Here is a 23,534-nt window from a genome sequence, read left to right as displayed (position 1 = left end):
TTGACCAGCTAGTAGTATGTGGAATAGTAGATAGAATACTGGATATAGTAGATGAAATTCTCCAATCCTGCGTGGCATCAGGATGATTAAGTGCTAAGGTCACAATCAGGGAATCACCTTCTAAAATAACAGAAGACAAATTCAAAGATGGAGCCATACGAGCTGCCAATAAAGCTGCAGTAACCTCGCCGAAAATAGTTGAACACGGCGAACTAATAATAGTAGAGCACTAAATAATAAAACATGTACAATCATGATAAACTGCAGCTTGATGAGAATTTGAATTTGGAATCACAATAGTATCCGGATGAGAATCATTCAAGTAGCCAACATCATAATAAAATATCGGCCACTCACAAGCCAGCCATAGGAGTAACTCGATCACCTCCTAATTTTTTAAAAAAGTTCTTTTAATTTTTAAATAATATTAATGTGGTATATGAGACACGTGGCAATTGTTAATAATTGGTTAAATGTTGCATGCCATTAAATTATATTATTGAAAAGAATGACCAATTCCAATTGAATTTATCAAATGTCCACAGGTACCATTTGCAATAATTTTTTAAAAGTAAACAGTCCGTCTAATTCCGCATTAAATTACACATCCCTTTAAAAGATTTAACCCTTAGGCCCCATTTGTTTCAGCGTAAATGTTTTTTCGTTGAAAAATGTTTTTAGCAAAAAAAATGATTTCAGCTTAAAACATTTTTTGGCGTTTAGCTCATATGGAAAATCAACAAATATTTCTTATATTTTCACTCGATCATATTAACCTATATATAAATATCAACTTTTATTCACAACATGTGTATATTTTAATTAAAATTATATAAATATTGACTAACAATGATGATATTTTCATATAATTTGAGGCATTGCAAGGAAGAGAGTGACGACAAAAATTAACGGTGAGGAAAAGAATATATGAGAATAAAAAGCCCTTAAATGTGGGATTGAGATCCAATGCAATTGTTTATCCATATTGTTTGCAATTAGGACCAGCAATTGTGAGGAGTATGCTCTATAAGAGATCCTTTCACAATTGTCAGCCCAGAGAAGTAGGAAAGCGACAGAAAAATGATTTATGCAAATAAAAAACATAAAACATTTATGCAAATAAAAAACATAAAACATTTCACGCCTTGTGAAGATTATTTTCCTTAATTAATTAACTAAAAACATTTTCAAGTCGACCAATTCGCCAATCTACTGGGTACTTTCTTATATATGCCGGCACACCTATGAACATGCCACACAAATCATGGATTCTATTCAGAAGGGTGGGGGCCCGGGGGTGATAGCTTTAGCTCAATTTGCCTATCTAAGTTTCTTAATAAGTAACTATATATATATATATATTTTTAAAAAAATAAAAATAAAAATAAAAATTGCTGAAGCCTTTAAAATAATATGAAAGTCAATATGCTTTAGACCACAGTAATTACTGGCCGGGACAAGGCAGCCAACATGAACACTCTGAACATTCAAATCATTCGGTATATATATAAAGCGACAATAGTACATTTTTCAAGTATTGTCGCCAAAGAAGAGGAAGGGTCTGTGCATAACCACTCCACCTGGTCAACAGTACTGCTTAATTGTGTAACAATTTCATCGTAATTTCACCTCCTCGCCCTGCTCGCGAGCAATGGAAGCTGAGAGAATTCCGAGGTCACGATTTAAGAATGTCAATGCCGACTCGCACTCGGAGATTATTCTCGTGACGGAAGAAGGCTCGCCAGCAACTGTTTCACACGATCCAACAGCTAGAGCTGCATGGGAATCTCTAAGATTCCTCAAGTTCCCTAGGAACTACGATCAATGCAGAAAGATCATCCAAATTAGTGGTCATGTCAGTTTCTTCAGAAGGACAAACACTTCTTTAAAACAGTACTCCATGACATAAAAGCACAAGGCTTAACATCTATGTAACAACTGAGAGAATTTGGATCTAAAATGCAATTTTGTGACAAAAATTTGCATTTGTGTTCCTGACTACATGAAAAATGGAAAATGGAAAAAAAAAGAATTTTCATTTTCTCAATCAGATGCCTTGTCAATTTATTTGAGCTGATGTTGGGAGACTCTGGGGCTGATGGTTTTCACAAACCTCTAGGTCCTGTTTACTCTTTTTTTTGATAAATAAAGTCTAATGTAAAAACTAAAAAGGAACCTAATAGAGGGATGTTCACAAACATAAAAAAAGGAAAAGCATAAAACCGAAGATAAAACATACCAATAAACTAAAAAACAAAAAATACCTTCAAAAGCATCTTGTATGCCTCCAATAAGCGATTGGCAGCTGGGCCAAACCCATGGAGCTGTGGTACCTCCATCATGTGCGTCCAAGGACGAATTTCCTACAAAGAAAAGAAAAACAAAATTATATTCATAAACTGTGGAACAGTATATGAGTGTAGAGCTACAAGCATAACAAGAAAGTTCTACGTAAAGATTCCTGGCAATAAAAAATGAATGTCAAAAAATTTCACAACTGTTGCAAAAAGTTCGACAGATTCTATCTTAGAACATTTCAACTAAGAATGAGGCTGCAACAAATGGTAAAACTCCTTTTAGGCCAATCAAACCATATATGTGAACGTGAAATTTCACATCAGGTGAAAGCATATAAAACATTCAGCAATTAGTTGGCACAAGTTAAAGGAAAAGTGAGATAACAAACATTCTAAAAGCAAAGGAAGAGCAGGCCAGACCTTGGTGTAAATCATATTGAATGATCTTGCAGTTTCTAGAAAAGATTCCAAATGTGCCCGTAATTGGGATTCCACCTCCGCATACTCCTCATTTGGGTTGTAAGCATGCTATATGCATAAAGGCAAAATAATGACCACAGTGACACAAAAGGAAGAAAATCAGCAATACATTACTTATAACGGACAAATTACAGGTGTACATTAAAAAAGAAGAAAAAAGAAAAAAGAAAAAAGGGGGGGTAAATTCAAAATTGGGAAGTACTTCCCGCAGAAACAGAGTGGATTGGATCAAATCAGAAAGATAAGAAGTTGAAACAACTGCGAAAATCATTCTTTATAGTGGGAAAAAAAAAAAGGGAGGGTGGGGGGAGACATGTTTATTTATCTATTTATTATTTCCTTCAAGCCAAGATCGAAACCTATAATGTACTGCAACCAAACCCTATCCATCTCCGACTTGTGCAAAGGTCCAGGGACAGACAATTGTTTTGTCATTACAAAATAATCTCGAGACACTTTGAGCATAAATTTCATAACTACAGGCAATGGTACTCGAAATATTTTCATTTAAAAGTGTTATTAAAAGCACAAAAAGGAACACAATTCTGGTACATGAAAAACATACAAGAGAAATGCCTGAAATGAAAACAATATACCCAAAACACAACCAAGTTCTGATATGCCAAAAATACAGAAATGAGATCAAGAGAAGCCACTTGCCCCAGTCATCCTGAGACAGCAACCTTGAAAAAAAAATACTTCAATTACATCACAGTGAGCTCTAGAAGTTTATATGCTATTTCGAAGTGGAATTCTCTACAACTTTACATTTTTTATATGACTAATCGTGTGTCAAGAACTATAAGAAAATATGGAAGGAATAAATTGTAACTACTTTCATCTAAACAAGAAAATGATGGAAAAATTTCATAGATGTTCTTTGCTAAAATAGGAATGTGAGAAACGTACGATCTGCAATATATAGCCTTACCTCTTGAAAACTAATGAATGCCCATGCCAGTAACAGATGGGAGAAGAAGTTGACAAACTAAACTCAGTTATTACTGACACCTTCAAATCAGTTGACTTAATAGTTGCTTGATTGTGATGAAAATTTATTGAGGAACAAAAAATTGACTAGCCATTATTTTGTGTAACTGTGATATAAGAATATCAATGAAATGTTAGAGAACCTTCAGTGCTAAAAGAAGCTATCAAGAAGTGGGCCAATAACCAGAAAAGTTTACACTAGGACTTCAATCAAAGACCTAAAAACAGAGACTCTATACCATGTTGTATAACCACCAGTCCTAAAAGGTTAACACAGAAATGATGATATCAAAGATTTAACTCGGTGAAGCTGATAAAGCCACTGAGTAGTGGAAACAAGTTACAAGAAACTCAAAAAGTAATTGTGAAAGACAAGTCAGGGGCAAGGAGCAGGGATAACCTTTGATGCCAAATCGTCAACCTTCAGTTGAAGATTCAATAGTATCTTTGATTGTTCTGAAAGCTTCGACTCCAGCTCAGAAACTTCTGGCCTGCAAACAAACTTCCATTAAAGGAACAGAATGTTACTACATCTGATGAAATAAGCCACCAAAAAATTTCCGAAAAAGAAAGAATTGACTGAATGTTATCTATGGCATGTAAAACAAATTTCACTTCAATTAAATAAATAAAAGAACCGAAATTGTCATTTTTTACTAGTATCATTCATTTGGTGGAACAGAAACAGCTAACATTTTGGTACTTCTAATAAATATTTGTTAAAAAATTAAAAAGAAAAGGAAATACTGGTTGCAGTTGGAGTAGCAAGAGCAGTAGCAGCAGCAACAATAATACGTAGTAGTGGACCTAGTGGTGGTAATTCTCTATAGAACATGCATGTGATAATACTTCAGCAATTTCCAAAAGAAGCTCTCTTACCCACCCCACCAAACAAAAGTATACACTCTTCTTAAACTTGTTATTTCCTAAATGAACCAGCAGAACCCTAGTATATCTATTTCCTCAATGAATCCAGGAGAACCCTAGTATACCATCAACATTTCCGTGTTGGCCCATTCCATTACTACAATGTTCCAAGTTTCAAATGGTACATCTGTAATAACAAATGTAACCTATTATTAACATATTTGCTAAGAGAATTCATGATCAAATCTTTTTATATATGCCAAGACAGACATGCTAAAGCTTGAAACAGTCCATTACTTCTCAAGTTCTGATGATAGCTAACAGCCTAACAACTCCAATTTGTTCCAAAATCATTTGATTATATTTCTTTGTAACAGCCTAACAACTCCAGTCCGTTACTTAAAGTTCACTTATGATGTTGTGGTATTATATACTTCCATAAGGGAAAAAATAGAAACACATATGGGAAAAGAATATCCTTACAGTGGATATATTGATTGAATTTGAACATCTGCAGGGAACAACTTGCACTCCTCAGAGAATATTTGAGCTTGTTTTTCTGCAATAGAATCTATAAGTTGTATATCCTTGGTCACCTGTTCATCGATGCTGCAGGTAATAGACACAAACCAAATTTCAGGTTCAAAAAACCTTGAGAAATCAGAAAACAAATAGTAGGCATTTATTATTCAAGGGTGGGACTAATAAATCAATAAACACATGATTGCTCTTCATCAAACATGAAAACTAAGTTGTCAACCAAGTATAGAACTCAGAGTCCTACAACCTCCATTCTGGATTATCAGCATAGATGCTTGCCTCTACAAGATCCACAATAAGACGAAGCATTTCAGTGCGATCTTCATAGCTTCCTCGTCCCTGAAATAGTAGGACATTGCATTTAGAGAAGTTCAGAAAATTTGCATGATCGTGAGGCTTGCTGCATTCTAATATAATGCAGAGCACATGATGTTCCACTAACATATTATCCACACATTTTGAAATTATGCTTCTTCTTTTTTAATAGTAGTCGCAAATTCATTGAAAAGCGTAAAGGAGCAGCCCAAGTACACATGAAGCATACAAGAGAGACATTTTTTTTGATAAGTCATCTCCAGCATACAAGAGAGACATCTAGCTAGAAACAGAAAAACAGATCTAAAAAAACATGAAAGTTCAAAATATTAAAGTCAAAAGCTGCAGCCTGATAAAAAAAAAAAGTCTTAAAGAATAAAGCCTTCAATTCTACCAAAGTCCCCTCACGGTCTTCAAAATTTTGATCATTTTTTTTCCCTCCACATAAGGCAGGACAGAATCATCTTCCTAACTACATCAAGCTGAAACCTTACCACTAAACGTTCTCCAGCAAGCGAAGAGATCAACCACCCGCTAAAGATAGTGTTCCAAAGAGCACTGTCAATCTCACAATGAAGTAGAAGATGATCCACTGACTCCCCATTCATCTTATACATGCAACACCACTCAACCACAACGACATGTCGTTTCCTTAGATTGTCCATGGTGAGAATCTGCCCTAATACAGCCGTCCAAGCAAAGAACGCCACTGAAGATAACCATATTCTGTCAAATACCCCTCCAAGGGAAAGGAGTAATATCATGGGGAATAAGAACGTTACAGAATGATATGATGTCAAACAGCCCTCTCTTGGAGGGTACCTTGCAAAACTTGTCTTCACCACCCTCACTCTAAAAGAATACAAGGTGAAGAATGAGGTAAAGAGATCCACCTCCTAATCGTGAGCCACTCTGAGAAAGTTAATATTCCACTGATGAGATGCACTAGAGAGCTCCAAATGGTCTACCATTGCAGCCTCCTTAAAACGGCCTATGCTATACAAGCTTGGCAAAGTTACCTTGAGGGCTTGATCTTCACACCATATGTCATGCCATAATTTAATTTTGGAGCCATCACCCACCACAAATCTGGAATGGCTATAAAACACCCCAATCCCTCATAATATTTTTTCAAAGCCCTGCCTCATACGACTCATGGACCTCATTTGAACACCACCTACCCCAAGCACTGCCATATTTAGAGCACTCACATTGGGCTAATCAAAATAGCTAAAAAGTTATTTTGGCTAGCCCCATAGAAAAAAAAAAAAAAAAAAAAAAAAAAAAAAAAAAAAAAAAAATTCTCAAAAAAGCTCCACATTCGGCAAGCCAAAATAGCTAAGGATTTGCTGAGCTGCTACAGTGCTCAAGCAAATTTGCCGAGCATTGTAGCTCAACAATGCATAATTTATATTAATAAAAAAATCAATATGATTCTTTCTCTTTTGGGAATAGTGAAAATAGATAAAGAAGTAATATTTTAAATTGAATATTGAAAGTGGATAGCTAAAATGCTTAGTCGGATGTAGGTACTTTGGAAAAGTAGGTAGCTAAATAGAAAAATGTGTTCTTTAGCTAAATACTTGTTGAGCTGGATGTGTAGGCTCTTAGAGTTCACAACCACCCTCCAAAAGGCCTCTCCCTCATGAACATAGCACTAAAGCCACTTCCCTAAAAGATCTAAGTTAAACGCAAGCAAATTCTGAACCCCTAACCCTCCTTCAGAGATTGAAATACACACTTTAGTTCAGCTAACCAAGTGATATTTGAACTCTTCATCCATGCCACATTGCCACCCCACAAAAAATCACTCCAACTTTTCTAAGCAACTGGCAACACCAACCGAGAGGGAAAAAAGAGACATGAAATAAATAAGCAAATTAGATAAAGTGCTTTTAATCATAGTAGCTCTCCCACCTTTTAACAAGTACATCATTTTCCAACCAACCAAGCAACGTTCTATCTTCTTAATAATGTCATCCCAAATAGAATTGGCCTTAAATAAAGCTCCAAGGAAGATCTGGTTATTTCATAGGCAAAGAAAACACAACCAAAATACTAGTCAGGCCTTTGACGTTGATGACATTGCTAACCGGGACCAATTCTGATTTAGCCAAATTAATCCTCAAACCTGAAACAGCTTCAAAGCATAGAAACAAACAACGCAAGTTGCAAAGATGATATGGATTTGTCCCACTAAATATCAAGGTGTTGTTCGCAAACAAAAGATGAGAGACGGTAACAGTATCAGCACTCCTAGGCCCCACCATGAATCCTGATAAAAGACCCACATTTCCTAAAGCATAAATCATTTTACTTAACACCTCCATAAAAATAACAAACAAAAATAGAGACAATAGGTCTCCTTGTCTCAAGCCAGGGAAGCTACTAAAGAAACCAGTCGGAGTGCCATTCACTAATACAGAAAAGCGCACCTATGAGATACAATATGCTATCTATTTGCACCATCTTTCTCCAAAACCACATCTTCTCAACAAATACAAGAGAATATCCCAATTGACATGGTCATAAGCCTCTTCAATGTCCAACTTGCACCACATGAAGGCTTGGCTAGATGCAAAATGTGCCATGTCCAGCAAATCATTTGAATCACCTTTTATCTATCCTTTTTTTCTCTAATATAATCTATTCTAACTTCAATTACAAACTTAATTTTCCATGGTTATGCCAAGATATACATGTTCCACCTTTATTCTTTCCATGAAGGCTTGGCAATAAAAGGTTACATCTTTTCAGTGCCTTAGAATTTTTGAAAAAGAAATACAAAAGTTTGTGAACTACTTAGGGAACTCCAAGCATAATATTGATTTCAATTTGGTTTCCCTGAAATGTAATCAATTTTGGTTGCCGATCTTCCTTTGGTGTCATTGGGCTAGCCTTGTACAATCTTCAGCCATTTTCCTTCCACTTTGTGGCATTCAATTTTTGAAAAACCTAAGAGTAGTCTAATCAAATATCTAAAATTCCTTATTTATTAGCTAATCTAGGAATATTCCCAACATAGATATATATGGCACTATCTAATTCTAGTTAAGACTGAAATAGAAAATATCCTAGAAAATAGTGACTCTTACCTCCTTCAAAGAATGTGAAAAGCCAAATAAGTATAATATTTTCAACCACATCAAAGATGGCCCCAAAATACACGAGACTCCCTATTTAGAACCTACTTTTAGAACAAGCTAGGCTTGTTGTATCCAGCATCCACAGAAATCATAAGCTATAGACAACACTTCATTCATAGTCCTATGAGCAATCCTAAGCCACTCCTTCCCTCATAAGCAGCAATTTCATTGTCCCTTACAGTGACCTGTTTGTTGGCCCAGTTCAGCCCCAGCCAAACTTAAAAAGAACTGCTCCTAAGACTAAGAGAAATACTAGTGACCGAAGTTGTTAAAAACATAACTGCCTGAAGTTACTAGAAGTAGCAAATATGTTGAAGCACTCCAAATTAAAGGTTTACTGTCACCAAAAGAACTACTGCATTGCCCATAGACATGCATAGTCCATAATTTTCATCCCTCTTGATATGTGAAGGTTGATTTAGTTCATTTTCAGATTAAGGCAAGTCTAGCTGCTTCTTTCTGTCTTTGGCTGATGGGCTGCGTTATTTTGGCAAACAACATTCTCTGGTTGTATTCTTTGCTTCAAAACCACAAAGAAGATTTGTCTAAGCGAAAAGACTGTTCCAGATTACAAACTAAGAAAAAAAATCTGTCGGAGAAAGAAAAGTGGATGTTAAATTCCAATCCCCACCTCCTCCTTTTCCACAATAAAGACATGCAAAGCAGAGAAAAATGTTCTCATATTTCATATACAAAAAGATGAACCCTGGATGAAGGAGGGTGAAAAGTCTTTCTGAGAGTCCAAGTCTTGCAAGAATTCAAAAGCAATCGTGCAACTAGAAAGTTTTTTAAACAATTACTGAGAAGGTAATAATCAACTTTTTTGTAGAAACAAAAAGTTTCAAATAACATAATTCTTCAAGGAGCACAGCACCAGAAGCAGAAAAAACCATCTATCATAATTTCTGCCTATTGCAATCCCTTGTTAAGATAATGTCCATATAAGACCAACAAACCATCATAATTGGGCCACACCCCAAGGGGTTGGCTTGAGTGATAAGTCACTTGGCCTTGGTGTCTCACAAAGCACCTTGAGTGCAAACAATTTCTTGGGGTCACGCCCATGGGCGAAAATCCAAGCTTTACCCGACCCATGTGGAGGGAGACACTTTGCACAGTATCCCGGGGATCTAATTGGGGCGAATCTCCGGATACCCCAGTTATCAAAAAACAAAATCATGAATTATAGTAGTAAAAGTAGCTAGATTAACAGGCCAACAGACTCTTATGAAGGTAATTAGAAAAGTAACAAATGTATTGATGAATATTGTAATTGCAAGAGTAAATCAACAATAACTATCCTTTGGATAAAATAGTAATAATACAAAATAAATAAATAAATGCATTCCGTATATACAGCTTAAAAAAAATAAGACAAGAATATTTTTCACAGATAAAATGCGTATGGAGTAAAATAGATACGCCTACAGCATGAGTGTAGCCATATTAAACAATATATTGATAAGTATAGGAGGAACTGAACAACTAACTTGGATGGCTTCTGTATCTATAGTAGTTGTAAATCCCAGGAACTTTGCAATCTCCGCCAAATCTGCAAAAAGAAAAGGAAGTTGCATTAGCAATAGTAACGATAAATAAGATATGCTCAAATAATCGATGCAAGGCTGCTTGAAAAAATTACTAATTATAAAAATTTTAGTTCAAAGTGGTGCTTCATAGAGTTGATAAAATATGAATTACAGGAATCAAAGCCATGATACTCACATGACGGATTATAAATTTCAAAATTTTTGCACAATGCAGATCAGTAAGGATCATGCTCATCAGTCTTTCATGAGCAACGTACAAAACCCATATGAAACACCCGTGCCAAGTAAAACTAAGAAACCAGTCTGCCAAAGTAGATAGACCAGCGGAAAGATAATGAATGAGAAGGCTTACATTGGATGCGAGAAGTCTCTTCGTCGCGAACCATGGCATCCCCTTGCTGACTTTGTTGCGAGAACGGTGATTTATCACCCAATAGTCTGCAACATACCAATTTAAATCGAACTCTCTTAAAAAACCAAGGATCGAGATAATTTCGAACCGGATGATTTGGAAGCAAGAAGTAAAACAATGGGCAAAAGATAGATCTAAAAAGAAAAAGGGCAATTGCGAGGACCGGAAGAAGAGCCACTCGAGAAGGGCGTAGCGCTCCATCCCAGCGAAGAGGAGAGACTGCGCAGGAGCATTGGCTCTCGAGTAATTCAGCGTCGCCAGTTTCTTCTGTATTTCCTCCATTTGCCTCGTTGCCATTTCCTCTCGCTCCCGATGCCTTCCGGAGTAGTAAAGCCGAAACTAGAATATTGAAATTCAAACCATTTTGTTTGCGTCAGAAATGTCGTTTATGCAAAAGCAAAATTACACGATTCTATCCGCATCCACCAATTCGTTCAAGCCAGCAGCTACGCAGGTCGTTTCGATCCAACCGATTTATTTCAACAAGCACTTTTTTTTCTTTTTTTCTTTTTTTTTGAAAATTCTTAAATTGTCAATTTATAATAAAGTTAAAAAATTATAACAATATTTTTAAACAGTTTATTAGTAACCCTAATATGACTCTTTTATTCCTTCCAATCCCATTAAATCATCATTTGTACGTTAAAGAAATTATCATTTTCATGTATATTTTCAACTGGAAACTACGTTTTAAAAGGTATTATAGTATTATACAGTTATACCCCATGCTAATCAATTAAAATATATGAAAGAAAAAATAGTAAAATAAATAAACAATCTAGGAAAATTTAAATATAATTTAAAACACATAAATGTAACTCGTAAAGTCGTAATCCATACTCCCCATCTTTTGAAATGTTTTATTTCAACCGGTGATCGAGCACGTTCTTTGAACTAGGTTTAATTAAAACAACGCTATATATTTTTTAAATTATTTTTATGAAAAACTATGGTTAATAGGTTGACAATGTCTTTTTTTGTAGATTTGCTATTCAGATTGTGGTCTCTATCGTTACGATGGTAATCAAAAAAATTTCTTCTTAAGTAAGAATCTAGTGGCAAATTCGTTAGATCTACCTCAATACAAACTCGTTTATAATTTAATTAGGGCTCAATAGATAATTGTTCTCTATAATTTTAAATAAATACAATTAAAATACTTTAGAAAGAAATACAAATATATTCATCAACAATTAATTTAAAATATCAATCTATATATAAAAGTTTACATAAACAATTTATTACTTAATAGTAAATTTAACAATAAATCAATATAAAAAATTAATTACATACTGCCAATTTTTTCAAGAAATATAGTATATGAAAATATTTGCAATGTCTTTTTGTTGGAGATTGTACGAGTCGGCGAAATTAAGAGTAGAAAAAAGGTGATGGTTGGTAGGAAAAAAAGATTTTTTATAGTAGCACGAATCTTTTGATAATTTTTTTTTTTTTTTTTGTTAAACTTTAAGCTTAATTTGTTTGGACGTAAAATATTTTTTGTTTCAAATATTTTTTAAAAGAAAATATTTTTCGGCGTTTGGCTCATACAAAAAATCAAACTGTAGGCAATGGCCGATGACGGTAGAAAATGACTGATAACTTACGGCGAATTTTGGTGGCGAATTCTGACAAACTCAGACAACCAGGGGCGGAGCCACCTTGAGGCTTGGGGGGCCTGGGCCCCCCCAAGCCCCAAGGTTCTCCCCAAAAAAAAAAAAATTAAAAAAATTAAAAAAAATTAAAATTTTACCCCAAAATTTAATATTTTTTCTAATTTTGGCCCCCCCAAATTTTTTTTTTTCAATTTGGCCCCCCCAACTTGGGGGGGTTGGCTCCGCCCCTGCAGACAACCTCTGGCCGGATTATACAAAATGATTTTTTTTGCAAACCTACCAACATTATTTTCATTTACTAAGTAACTATCACTAAACATTTGGCCTTGTTTGTTTTGCGGAATGAGTATTTTATTGAGAAAGATAATAATTATTACTGGGAATGAAAGAGCTTGAAATTGAATAGTAATTCACATTTCTTAGTTTGGTGGTAAAAGATACACTCTAATTGAAATTGGATCAAAATTACTAAAAAACTTACATGATTTTTTTTTTAAAAAATAAAATATAATATAATAATAATAATAATCGTTAAATTGTTGTGGGTGGCTGGGGTGGTGCGACCACCCCCGATGAGCATTAGGGGTGGCTGCGGCAACCCCCAAAAGACTTTAGGGGTGGTCTCAGCCACCCTCGAGAAGCTCTAAAGGTACTATCGGCTACCCCTGACACCTATCGAAGGTAGCCAAGCCACCCCTAGTGAGCATTGGGGGTGGCTTGGTCGTACCACCCCCGAAGTAACTTGGAGGTCCACCATGAGGTACTCCGAGGGTGGTGTGGCCACCCCCGAGTTCTAATGTGGTGTGCACCCACAATAATTCAACATTTTAAAACCTTTTTTTGTTTTTAAGGGTTGAAAGGTTAAAATAAAAAATAAAATAAAATAAAATAATGATTTCTTTTTTCCTAAAACGTTGTCTATTACTTAAGGAATAGTTATTTCTATAATTTTTTTTAGAGAAATGAGTATTCATCTTCGTAAGGGAATAAGTATTCTTAAAAATAAGTCTCTATCAAATAAAAGAACAACTATTTCATAAAAATAATCATTTCATTATAAGTATCTTTTTCGCAAACCAAACGAGACTCTATTCAAACTCTCAAAATGAATACCAAGTACCAAAAGTCCCTTAGAAAATCACCTAGTATTCAATATTGAGGCAAACAACGTGTACTAAAAATGTATATATATTACCATTCTTTTAAATCAATAACTGGTTTTTTAATCTTAAAAAAAAAAACTGGTTTTTTTTTTTTAAAAAAATAAAAATATAAAAACAATAACCCGAAAAAGGAGGGGGGGAAATCATTCAAGAGTCAAGGTGCGATCAAAACGGTACCTTAAAACTCGAAAGGCATTTTAAACCATTCAAAAGTCTCGTCCTCAATCTTCAAATACTTGGTTTTACTAGTTGGATCTCCCTCACTCTCGCGCCCTCCCTCTCTCTAAAAAAAAAAAAAATGCTTCCTTTGAATCTCATTGATTTATCCTCCACCTCCACTGTCACTTTCTCCAAATCCAAACATCAATACCCCATAAATGTCTCTTCACTTCTCAACAGAACTCAACGCCAAAGATGCCTACACCACCTATCGGCCCTCCCCAGCAAACGCATCTCTCTGGTCACACAATTGGGAACCAAAGTCTCCAGCTTAAGTAAAATTCATGGCTACCCACTTGGCCTTTCTTCTCATATCCAAGTTTCAGGCCCCAAGACCGGCCATTTGAGCAGAATCTCTGCATGCCCATCTGGGTTTTCTTCAAAACCCAGATCCCAAATCCCCAGAGCAGCATCAGAAGCCAATCCTGATGGTGAAAGTACTGTATCTGAGGCCAAGGGAAATTCCACGACCCTCCCGCTTGCACTTGTGTTTGGTCTATGGTACTTCCAGAACATTGTCTTCAACATCTACAATAAGAAAGTACTGAACCTCTTCCCATTCCCATGGCTCCTTGCCTCTTTTCAGCTCTTTGTCGGGTCTGTATGGATGCTCATTCTCTGGTCTTTGAAGCTCCAACCGTGCCCAAAGATTTCGAAGCCATTCATCGTTGCTCTACTTGGACCTGCATTGTTCCACACAATAGGCCACATCTCAGCCTGTGTTTCATTTTCTAAGGTGGCTGTTTCGTTCACCCATGTCATCAAATCCTCAGAGCCTGCCTTCTCGGTCGTATTCTCGTCATTCCTCGGCGATACCTACCCATTACAGGTCTGGCTCTCAATTCTCCCTATCGTTCTTGGTTGCTCATTAGCTGCCGTTACTGAAGTGTCTTTTAATTTCCAAGGCTTGTGGGGTGCCTTGATTAGCAATGTTGGGTTTGTATTGAGGAACATTTATTCGAAACGCAGTTTGCAAAACTTCAAGGAGGTTGATGGGTTGAATTTGTATGGTTGGATCAGTATAATTTCATTGCTGTATCTATTTCCCGTGGCGGTGTTTGTTGAAGGGTCTCAGTGGGTTCAAGGGTACCACCGTGCTATTCAAGCTGTGGGGAAACCGTCTACCTTGTATATATGGGTGTTGCTATCTGGGGTGTTTTACCATCTCTATAACCAATCGTCTTACCAAGCGCTCGATAAGATCAGCCCGTTGACGTTCTCAGTTGGAAACACAATGAAGCGGGTGGTGGTGATAGTATCTACTATTTTGGTGTTCAGGAATCCGGTTAGGCCTCTGAATGCACTTGGATCTGCCATTGCGATACTCGGGACATTCTTATATTCGCAGGCCACATCAGCTTCGAAGAAAAAAGTGGCCGAAAAGAAGGATTGAAAGGAATTCAGATGGTCTACTTACAGTTTTCGATTCTTTTTGTTATTGACAAGATTTGTGCTTCTTTTCTAGTTTCCTTTGTTCTAGAGCTATGAGATTTTAATAATGCATTTTTTCTAACATTTTTTTTGTCTTTGTTTCCATCGTTATGTGTTTGCTACTTGAGTTGATCTTAGAATCGATAAGCTGCACACGATTAATTGAGAGGAGAGAACTGCGAGATAGAGTGAGAGATAAGGCCTCATGTTTTCATGGACACAATTATAATTTATAAGAAAGGCCATCGGACTCCTTAATTGTTTTTGCTAATCAAAATAGAGTGAGATTTGGCCTCATGTTTTTATGGACAATACTATAATATAAGATAGGCCTTCATGTTTCTTAATGATTTGGGATCCTACATCAGATTTTAGTGCCTTGAAGTTTTGCTTCGTCTTGCAGCATCAAGGACTCTTCAAATATTTCAGGTTTAATTTGACATATTGGTAAGCAAAAATATCCTTCTACTCTGTATGGCATTGCTTTTGACTTATTGTTAGGGATGGAGGATCTGCAAAAATACTTTTGTTACTTTTATGCAGGATTATGTTGGACCTTTTTGATTTGTCATTGCAAATCTGACTCCTTATATTCTCAATGCAGAGTAAGCATACCTAATTACTTGTTGAGTAATGCTACAAGTCATTCTTGTCTCCCTCCAATAATAACGTGGCTTTTAAAATCATCATTGAATTTGTGATTAATCATTACTGAATTTTGATCAAACTCCTCATTATTGGAGGGACGTAAGAGAGACACAATAGGAACTTGTAGAATTACTTATGCTTTCCTGATGCATACACATTGCTTCCTGATCTATAATAACTTATGAGTTTCATTTGGATATTGTTGCATAACTTTATTCTCACTTTTGTTGTTAGGAGGGTATAGCATCAATTGACTATAGTGTATAATTGTTGATCAAAGTACCATCCCTACTTTGTAATTAGAATTATTTTCCATTGATATTACATTTGAAAGTGTAGAGGTTATTAGATTCTTTATAGTAAGCATCCTGTTGCAGATTCATTTCCATAGCAACTTGCAAGTTTGCTTTTAAATGTTGATACAGATTATGGTTAAGGTGTAGAAATCAAATATCTGTAACAATGTCTGAGACTGCGATGTTTCCCGGCTTCTTTATTCTGTACAATCACACGAAAATTAATAAGGTCTCTAGATACAGTTTCTATTTGATTCTATTTCTATTAACTATTTGTGTCATTTCATTAAATTTGACTCAAACTCTATTTCATCTCAAAGCTTAGTGCAAAACTCATCGCCCACAATTACAAAACAAAAATTAACAAAAAACGAACGAGTTTCAGCACTAAAAGCAGTATGTTCTATTCCTGTTTCTTTCGAAGTGGCTGTAAGCTTGTCTGGTCCTCAGGAAAAGCAAGAAACTTGAAACTAGACCAAGCAAGGAAATGCACCCCCACCATAAAAATGTCTGCAAATAGCATTTCCTTCCCATGCACACCGTTGAGTCCCCCAACAAGCTCGACTGGACTGAGCTCCCCACGTTGGCATCATAAACAAGAGCTGCAAGAAGGCCATAGAGGAGCGAGCCGATGGGGATGTTGGTGATGAGGATGTTGTGGTTGAGCCCGGCGCTGTTTGGACCGAATAGTTCTGACGTGACTGACACGGCTGCTGAAAACACAAACCCAGAGCTCATCCCTATCAACCCTGTGCTTGCACGCAGCACTGCCTCACTTCCTGACGCCACAAGTAAAAAGAAGGCTATCGGCGTGGGCACTAACGCAACTGCAAGCCACCCTGTCCTCGCGAAATACACCTTGCTGCATTTGTAAAAAATTCTACTGTACGTCAGTTATTGATCTGTTCTTAAATCATCAACTTAATTAAGAAACGAGGTTAGTATGCAGGGATGTTCAAGTGGATGGTTAAAAACGGCTCTACATTCGCTTTTTGCCCGTCTACATGGGTTACAGCCCTTAACTATGGGCGGGTAGATACAAATACCATATTTGTTATCCGCACATATACAAGCAAATAGTGGAATATGGGTAGGCCGCCTCCACCTACCCATATATATAAAATATAGTTTTGTGTTATAAAACCAAGTCTTTTTGGGAATGTACTAATAAATTACTAATAAAAAAAATTAAAAAAAAAAAAAAAAAAAAAAAAAGAGGTCAAAATACAAAGCGAATGTCATGGAAATGTAGATGTGAATGCTGAGGCGAAATAAGGTTATTATCCATTATATCACACCCTATAAGTATGGGAATCTAGATGTGGATGCAAAATACATGTTAGCCTTTGTGATATCTATATGATTATTTGGCTTTTCCTCCATGTTAGTGAATGTACCACACCCTAAAGGCAATGAACTATAACTCATTCTCAAATGATAAAGAGCAGAAGAAATGTTAAATATTTTTGAGGTAAGTACATACTCGCGAAGGAAATCTGGGGCAGCAGAGAGCAAACGACCAAAGAAGGAGCAAGAGGAATAGAGCGTAACGAGAGAGGTAGTCATTGAACTGTATCCAAGTGATTGTGAAATCTGCCCCAGATTGTTGCTGTACACCAACCCTATTGTTCCCCCGCAGAAATAAGCGAAAAAATATAGCCAGAAATCCCACCGCCGCACCAGCTGCCTAGCTGGGTGCTCTTCTCCGAGCACAGTCAACCGATCTTTCTCCATCACCTTACCAAAACACCCTTCCTTGTCTATCACGCTATACGAAGTCATGTTCATGCCGTTGCTCTGATCGTTACCAATCATCAGTTCTTTACGAAGCTCAAGATCATCAGGGTCGATTAGATTGAAGCTTGAGCTATCAAGACGAAAGCTTGCGTAGATAGTGCGGTATGCCCACTCACGAGCATAAACAATGCCAGGCAGACACAAGGGGAGGACCAAAAGTGCAGTAGCCCCCGCAAAAAGAAGACGAGCTCTTGATGCGTCAGAAGACAGTGAATTTAGGACGAGGAGATACAGGCCTGTGACGATGGCTAGGATATAGAGGCAAAGGAAAATGAGGGGATCGCGGCGGGTGGAGGAGTCGCAGGCCGGGAGCGGCTGGAGGTCGGGCGGTTGGCGGAGGATCGGGATGAGTGCCACGCCGGATGTGAAGAGAGGAACCAGTGCATTGAGGAAGAGGTAGAGGGTGGTGACACTGGGGTTTATTGCGTTCGCAATGAGGGTGTACAAGGCTGCGCTTACGCCATTGAAGCTGATGGTGAGGGACAATGCGAGTGCCCTGTTGACTGTGAAATTTCGGATGCACAAAACGTAGCATACCGTGTTGAACCAGCAGATACTAACCCCGGCCAACAAGCATAGAAGAAAGACCTGCCAAGATGTAACATTCTTGCATATTACCTCTCAATTGGGAAAATGGTGGGGAATTTAATTGAAGAAGCAATGCTTGCAAAATAGGAAAGCTAATTAAGGCTACGTAATAAAAAGTTCCATTTATCCTTCAAAAAAAAAAAATAATAATAATCTATTTGTATTTGTTTTGCTATTCTTGAGGTCCTACTAGGCTTATATGTTACAAAAAAATTCGAGATGTGACGGGACACTACCACATTAGCCCAATAAGACAGGAGTGTAGTATTTATTTATGAGGGTGTCTTTATTTAATTTTCAACAGTTTTTTATTTTTTTTAAAAAAAATTCAATAAATAAGTGTTGCAGAATATTTTTAGTAATTCAATAAATAAAGTATCGTCCTATAGCATATTTGGTAATTCGATCAATAAATGAGCTTTGTCCTAAATTAGAGTTAGGATTTTAGTTCATGAGTCTATTTAAGTGTGATTTGTACCTCTATAGATGATCGTCTATAATTATTTATCTAAATTTGAGAGAATTCGAACTGGTGATTGTAAAAGACCACTTATTGGATCCACCTTACCAAATAAAAACTGGGCCGTCCACCTACTTACTCGGTCAGATGAGTTCCATAAATGGTCTCCCACAATCACTTACACGGATTTTCTCAAATTCGAATAAATAATTGTATAAAGACAAAGAGACTTTTTTATGAATAAACAATAGTTTTGACATAAGACTTTTTCTTTCGTTTCAATGATGGAGTAATGCTACAATGAGGATTAGAAACTACATGACATTTAGAATTGGGAGGAAACAAAATCCTTCTTCTAGCATTACTCTAGATGGCAGTCTGTCACTCTGGTTGAATTTGAAATTTCTTCGACCCTACAAGCGGCGGTTAGAGTTGTGAGACTCAACGGTCTTAACCATATCATTTATTGCCTTTGTTTTTTTGTTGGTTTTTTTTTTTGTTTTGTTTTTTTGACATGTCCACATAAGAGGGAGGGGGGATTCGAACTAGTGACCTCCGCTTCATGAGGCGTGGTCTCCAGCCGATTGAGTTACCTCCTGAGGACTTTTTCGTTGGTTGTTGATATGAGTTTTTTGTTTTTATTTTTTATACAATGACGTCAGTCTGCATTAAATAAGTTGGCATATATATAATGTATTCCTAAATGCACTGTTTGTATTATTGTTTGTATTCCTAAATGGTGAAAGACTTTTGGAGTGTCCATAGCATAAAGACACATAAATATATTTCAGTGCACATGCACTGAAATGATGGCTGTTGAAGTGCACATAGCATAAAGACACATAATATATTTCAGTGCACATTGCATAAAGACTCTTTCTTACTCTGTTACTCAAAGAAAGGTGGTTGAAGTCAACAAAAATAAATAAATAAATTTTTATAAAGTAAAAAGAAAGGGGAAAAAAAAAAACAAAAACAAAACAAAACAAAACAAGAGAGAAAAGAAAGGTGGTTGAAGGAGCAAAGTGAGAGACTTAAATAAATAACTTCACAAAGTTTCAACCTAAATTCTGAGGAAGGTTAGTGGCGCAACCACCCTTCTCCTTCGCTAAATTGAAAATAACGGATCTCACTTTATTGGATTATATTTAATTATGAAAAATGTTATTTAATAAACTGTTATACTACTATCATATAATTGAAATGACGTGACAATAAAAATTAACTTTAATTTTTACTTTTTTACAAGCTCTTATTAATCTAAAGGTTGATTTTTACTGTCTCATCATCTCAATTATATGACAGTTATATAATAGCCTACTAAATAGCATACAAATTAACATTTGTGTTGAAACAAGTGGTTTATATTCTCTCAAGCATTGAGAGTAATATTAAAATACGTCCGTACGATTAGAATTTTCTTATAAACATGTTATGCTGTAATCCTAAATTATATATTAAAATATAGCTGCACTCCTGTGGACGTAGACATGCACATTGTCGAACCATGTAAATCTGTGTCTTGATTTTCTCTTACTCCCTCTTTTTGATTTCATATTATTTATTATTATTGTGCACAATAACAACCATTTAAATCAGCAATTACAAATCATACTAATTATATAACGGTCATCAAACAATCGATGAATGTTTGTTATTACAGGGAACCATAGCTGTCTGATTGAGAAGAATGTTTATCAAATTATTTATTATCTTAAAAGCTTTAAGTTGTTGTTGAGTCAGCCTTTGAACTTAAAACTCAAATATTTAGAGTTGAACTAACATAATGGATCTCATCTAATTCTCTATTTTCTCTAATTACTTAACAAAAAAAAAGAAAAAAAAAATGAACTGACAATATAATATCTTTAAACTAAATAAATAACCTACATGATATTTTTTTATAGTTTTTTTTAACGATTTATATTTAATTTTAAGTATTTTTTATGAAAAAGAAAAAAGAAAGTAAAATTAAATTTAAAACATTAAAAAAATTACGGAAGATTTCATGTAATTTTTTTTTTACCCCACCTAAATGTCTTCAATTCCATTCTCAGGGTCAACCTTGATCCGTAGCTGCTAGTTTGCTATCTTCACTGCAAAAACTCAACGACTTCCTGCGTACGTGAAACCTAGGATTCCTAATACAGTACTCCTAAAGCCATCCGTCTACTTTTAGTAAAAAAAAGACAGATCGAACCTCGTACACAAGTACAACTATACAAGTAAGGATAAAGAGATTTCACAAGAAGATTGTACAATACATGAACTCGTACAATACAAGACATACGAGTGAGATTATTTATATTTGTGAGACCTATCACATGATTTCTACTTTATGTGTTTTGTATTGTGTATATGTTGTGCAACCTTGTACACCAAACACAACTCTCTTTCTCAAAACAATGGATAAAATTATGGAAGCAAGAAAACTCCATATAATTCAGTTCTAAGACTAGTTTTCAAGGAAATGCTATTTGTCACTTTTTAAGCCTGCATTTTTTTTAATTTTTTTTTCAGGTTTCTGCTTTAATATATTATTATATTAGATATTAGATTTCTCGCTTTTACCGTGTCGTTTTGGATGAGACTCTTAATTTCTATAGCTTGTCACAATTTTAAATGTCTTAAAATGCCACTTGTCACAGTTAGGGCGACTTAAGTCTTCATTTTTTGATGCTTCTGCTTTAATATATTAGATTAGATATTCCCATATATATATATATATATTTCAAAACTGGGGCCAATGGTTCTCTTTTTCATGTTGACAACTAAAGAGTGAAGTCATTAGTGGGCCAATGCTTGAATTTGCTTGAAAATTTTCTCATATCACCTCCAATGGAGACGTCTTTTTGTTTCCCTAACCATTAATTAACCAACCGACCCTTTGCTTAGCGAAATTCCTTGCCAATTAAATCAGGAAAGCAACATTCATGTTCAAGTTTACGTGGACGTGAGGAGTTCACTTATTTCTCAAAATTCAAGATAAAACATCCCATCATTCTTTTCAGTGATCGGAAAAGAGCCACTTAAAAAAAAATAAAAAGAAACTTTTAATTTTAATTTATTAAATATATATAATATTAATAATTCTTGATAGTTTAAGAATACATTGTTAATTAGATTATAGTCTGAGGGGTACGAATACTTTACTCAAACAAATAAAACGAAATAAGTAATGAATTAAGAAAAAAAAATAATAATTTCTTTCACAGATTCTTGCACTTTCCAATTTCCATTCCCAAAAATAAAGAAATAAAGGAAAAAGCGAAAGAAGAAAGTACTAACCAGGAAATAAGGCAAAGAGACGACTCTCTCAATGACAAGCCACTGGAGGCCATAACCAAAGAGCCCCAAGAAAGCAGCCATGAACATGACAACCCACACGGGGAAGTACATAAGACACACCCCGGAACACCACCCGAATACCTTCCCCATATCGGAGGCCACCGAGAGGTAGTTTAGCTGGACCTGCGATATCCCAAGCACCGACTTCAGATCCGACGAGTAGGACGAGAAGTCGAAGTTCGTCCCCGTAAATGCCTGTATCCATGTCGTCGCCACCACTATCATCCACTTTCTTGACTGCCCCACCATTGCCAATTGCTTCAACAACAATCTCTTTTTCTTTAAATGTTCTTTCGATTGTTTTCCCCTGCAGCCGGTTGCTAGCTATGGAGGGAGGAGGGTGCATGAGTTTTGGCTGCCTACTCTTTTCGTTGTTCGCTCGCTCGCTCCTAAAATATAAGGCAGGTTTTGTGGTGGCCACAGCGAATAAAGAAAACAGAGGTGATCGAGAGGTGAAAATTGATTCGTGCTTTGCCATGGCCCATGGAGCGAAAGCGAATGACCGGAAACAGGAAACAATAAACTTTCTTGGTTTCTTTTATATTAATTATTATTATTATTATTATTATTATTTAGAGCAACAAACTTTCTTGGTATTTCAAACATAAAAGTGAACCACTTTTGGACTTTTTAAATAAGAAAAGAAATTTAGGTTTGCCGTTGCCCCGGCCCATCTTCCTGTCAAACTCCTCCGTTCAGCCTCTTGACGGTTGACAATCAGTTGCAATTATGCCACGTATGTTATCCATTATCCAGTTGCAAAATAAGTATGACTTAGTTTTTAATTCGAACAATAGAAGAGTTTGGAATCTCATCTGAAAAAGCCAGTCCCTGTTGATGTATATATACAGTTCAACCATTATTCTAATCATACCTAAATACTCGTGCAGACTCATGTTTGGATATTCAAATCCATAATCACAACAAAATCCTCGCATGAATTTAGTTTAAAATATAGATGGTGTGTTTTTTTTTAGCCAATTTTCTAGTTCTCATTTGATTAAACAGGTCAAACTCATCAACCATAACCCTCTAATTTTATATTGGGTTCATATCGAGTTTGTGGATCATGTCAAAAATTACATGTCATTATGTCAAGTGTTGGATCCGGGTCGTGCCAAAGCATAGGTATTAGATATAAGACTATATAAGTTAACCATAATTCAACCCATTTAATTAAACGAGTCAAACTCTTTAACCATAACTATTTAATTTCGTATTGAATTTTTACCAGATTTACGAATCGCGTCAAAAAATTTTCGCTCAAACTTTGATGACGTCTATATATATATACACACGACTCTAGATCTAGCTCGCTTCAAAGTGCTAAACTAGAGGCTGCAAAACTCTCTGTTGGATCGGTTGGTAGCT

General features: G+C 35.9%; 3 protein-coding genes across 4 annotated transcripts; 1 reads left to right on the top strand and 2 right to left on the bottom strand.

The window, feature by feature from the left end:
* Positions 1–1,383: 1,383 nt before the first annotated feature.
* LOC133863726 (AUGMIN subunit 7) lies at positions 1,384–11,046 on the bottom strand. 2 transcript variants are annotated; one of them, XM_062299788.1, is made up of 9 exons: positions 10,761–11,046; positions 10,538–10,623; positions 10,126–10,187; positions 5,419–5,513; positions 5,118–5,243; positions 4,168–4,258; positions 2,718–2,825; positions 2,265–2,363; positions 1,384–1,815 (listed from the first exon to the last, which is right to left on the bottom strand). In XM_062299788.1, the coding sequence occupies exons 1-9, from the start codon at positions 10,892–10,894 to the stop codon at positions 1,615–1,617; spliced, it is 1,002 nt and encodes a 333-aa protein (XP_062155772.1). In that variant the 5' UTR covers positions 10,895–11,046; the 3' UTR covers positions 1,384–1,614. The 2 variants fall into 2 exon arrangements, with proteins under 2 accessions (XP_062155772.1, XP_062155773.1); XM_062299789.1 differs by having other exon boundaries at positions 5,422–5,513; positions 10,761–11,045.
* A 2,555-nt stretch (positions 11,047–13,601) lies between these two features.
* On the top strand, positions 13,602–15,118 carry LOC133864338 (xylulose 5-phosphate/phosphate translocator, chloroplastic). Its single transcript, XM_062300635.1, has one exon. The coding sequence runs from the start codon at positions 13,675–13,677 to the stop codon at positions 14,986–14,988; it is 1,314 nt and encodes a 437-aa protein (XP_062156619.1). The 5' UTR covers positions 13,602–13,674; the 3' UTR covers positions 14,989–15,118.
* A 1,026-nt stretch (positions 15,119–16,144) lies between these two features.
* On the bottom strand, positions 16,145–22,678 carry LOC133862624 (protein NUCLEAR FUSION DEFECTIVE 4-like). Its single transcript, XM_062298466.1, has 3 exons — positions 22,104–22,678; positions 17,454–18,355; positions 16,145–16,832 (listed from the first exon to the last, which is right to left on the bottom strand). Exons 1-3 carry the CDS (start codon positions 22,410–22,412, stop codon positions 16,358–16,360), a joined length of 1,686 nt encoding a protein of 561 aa, XP_062154450.1. The 5' UTR covers positions 22,413–22,678; the 3' UTR covers positions 16,145–16,357.
* Positions 22,679–23,534: the final 856 nt, after the last annotated feature.

The sequence above is a fragment of the Alnus glutinosa genome, chromosome 3 (genome assembly GCF_958979055.1).
Source record: "Alnus glutinosa chromosome 3, dhAlnGlut1.1, whole genome shotgun sequence".
Taxonomy (NCBI): Eukaryota; Viridiplantae; Streptophyta; class Magnoliopsida; order Fagales; family Betulaceae; genus Alnus; species Alnus glutinosa.
This window is presented reverse-complemented; position numbering and strand designations above follow the sequence as displayed.

What these genes read in the sequence shown, in the direction of transcription:
- LOC133862624 (XM_062298466.1), bottom strand. Translation starts at nt 22,412, where the DNA reads ATGGTGGGGCAGTCAAGAAAGTGGATGATAGTGGTGGCGACGACATGG. An exon ending in TCTCTTTGCCTTATTTCCTG is followed by an intron (nt 18,356 to 22,103) that starts GTTAGTACTTTC and finishes ACATCTTGGCAG; the next exon opens with GTCTTTCTTCTATGCTTGTT. An exon ending in GCCCCAGATTTCCTTCGCGA is followed by an intron (nt 16,833 to 17,453) that starts GTATGTACTTAC and finishes TTACAAATGCAG; the next exon opens with CAAGGTGTATTTCGCGAGGA.
- LOC133863726 (XM_062299788.1), bottom strand. Translation starts at nt 10,894, where the DNA reads ATGGCAACGAGGCAAATGGAGGAAATACAGAAGAAACTGGCGACGCTG. An exon ending in TAGATACAGAAGCCATCCAA is followed by an intron (nt 5,514 to 10,125) that starts GTTAGTTGTTCA and finishes CTACTATTTCAG; the next exon opens with GGACGAGGAAGCTATGAAGA. An exon ending in ATTCAATCAATATATCCACT is followed by an intron (nt 4,259 to 5,117) that starts GTAAGGATATTC and finishes GTTTGTTTGCAG; the next exon opens with GCCAGAAGTTTCTGAGCTGG.
- LOC133864338 (XM_062300635.1), top strand. Translation starts at nt 13,675, where the DNA reads ATGCTTCCTTTGAATCTCATTGATTTATCCTCCACCTCCACTGTCACT.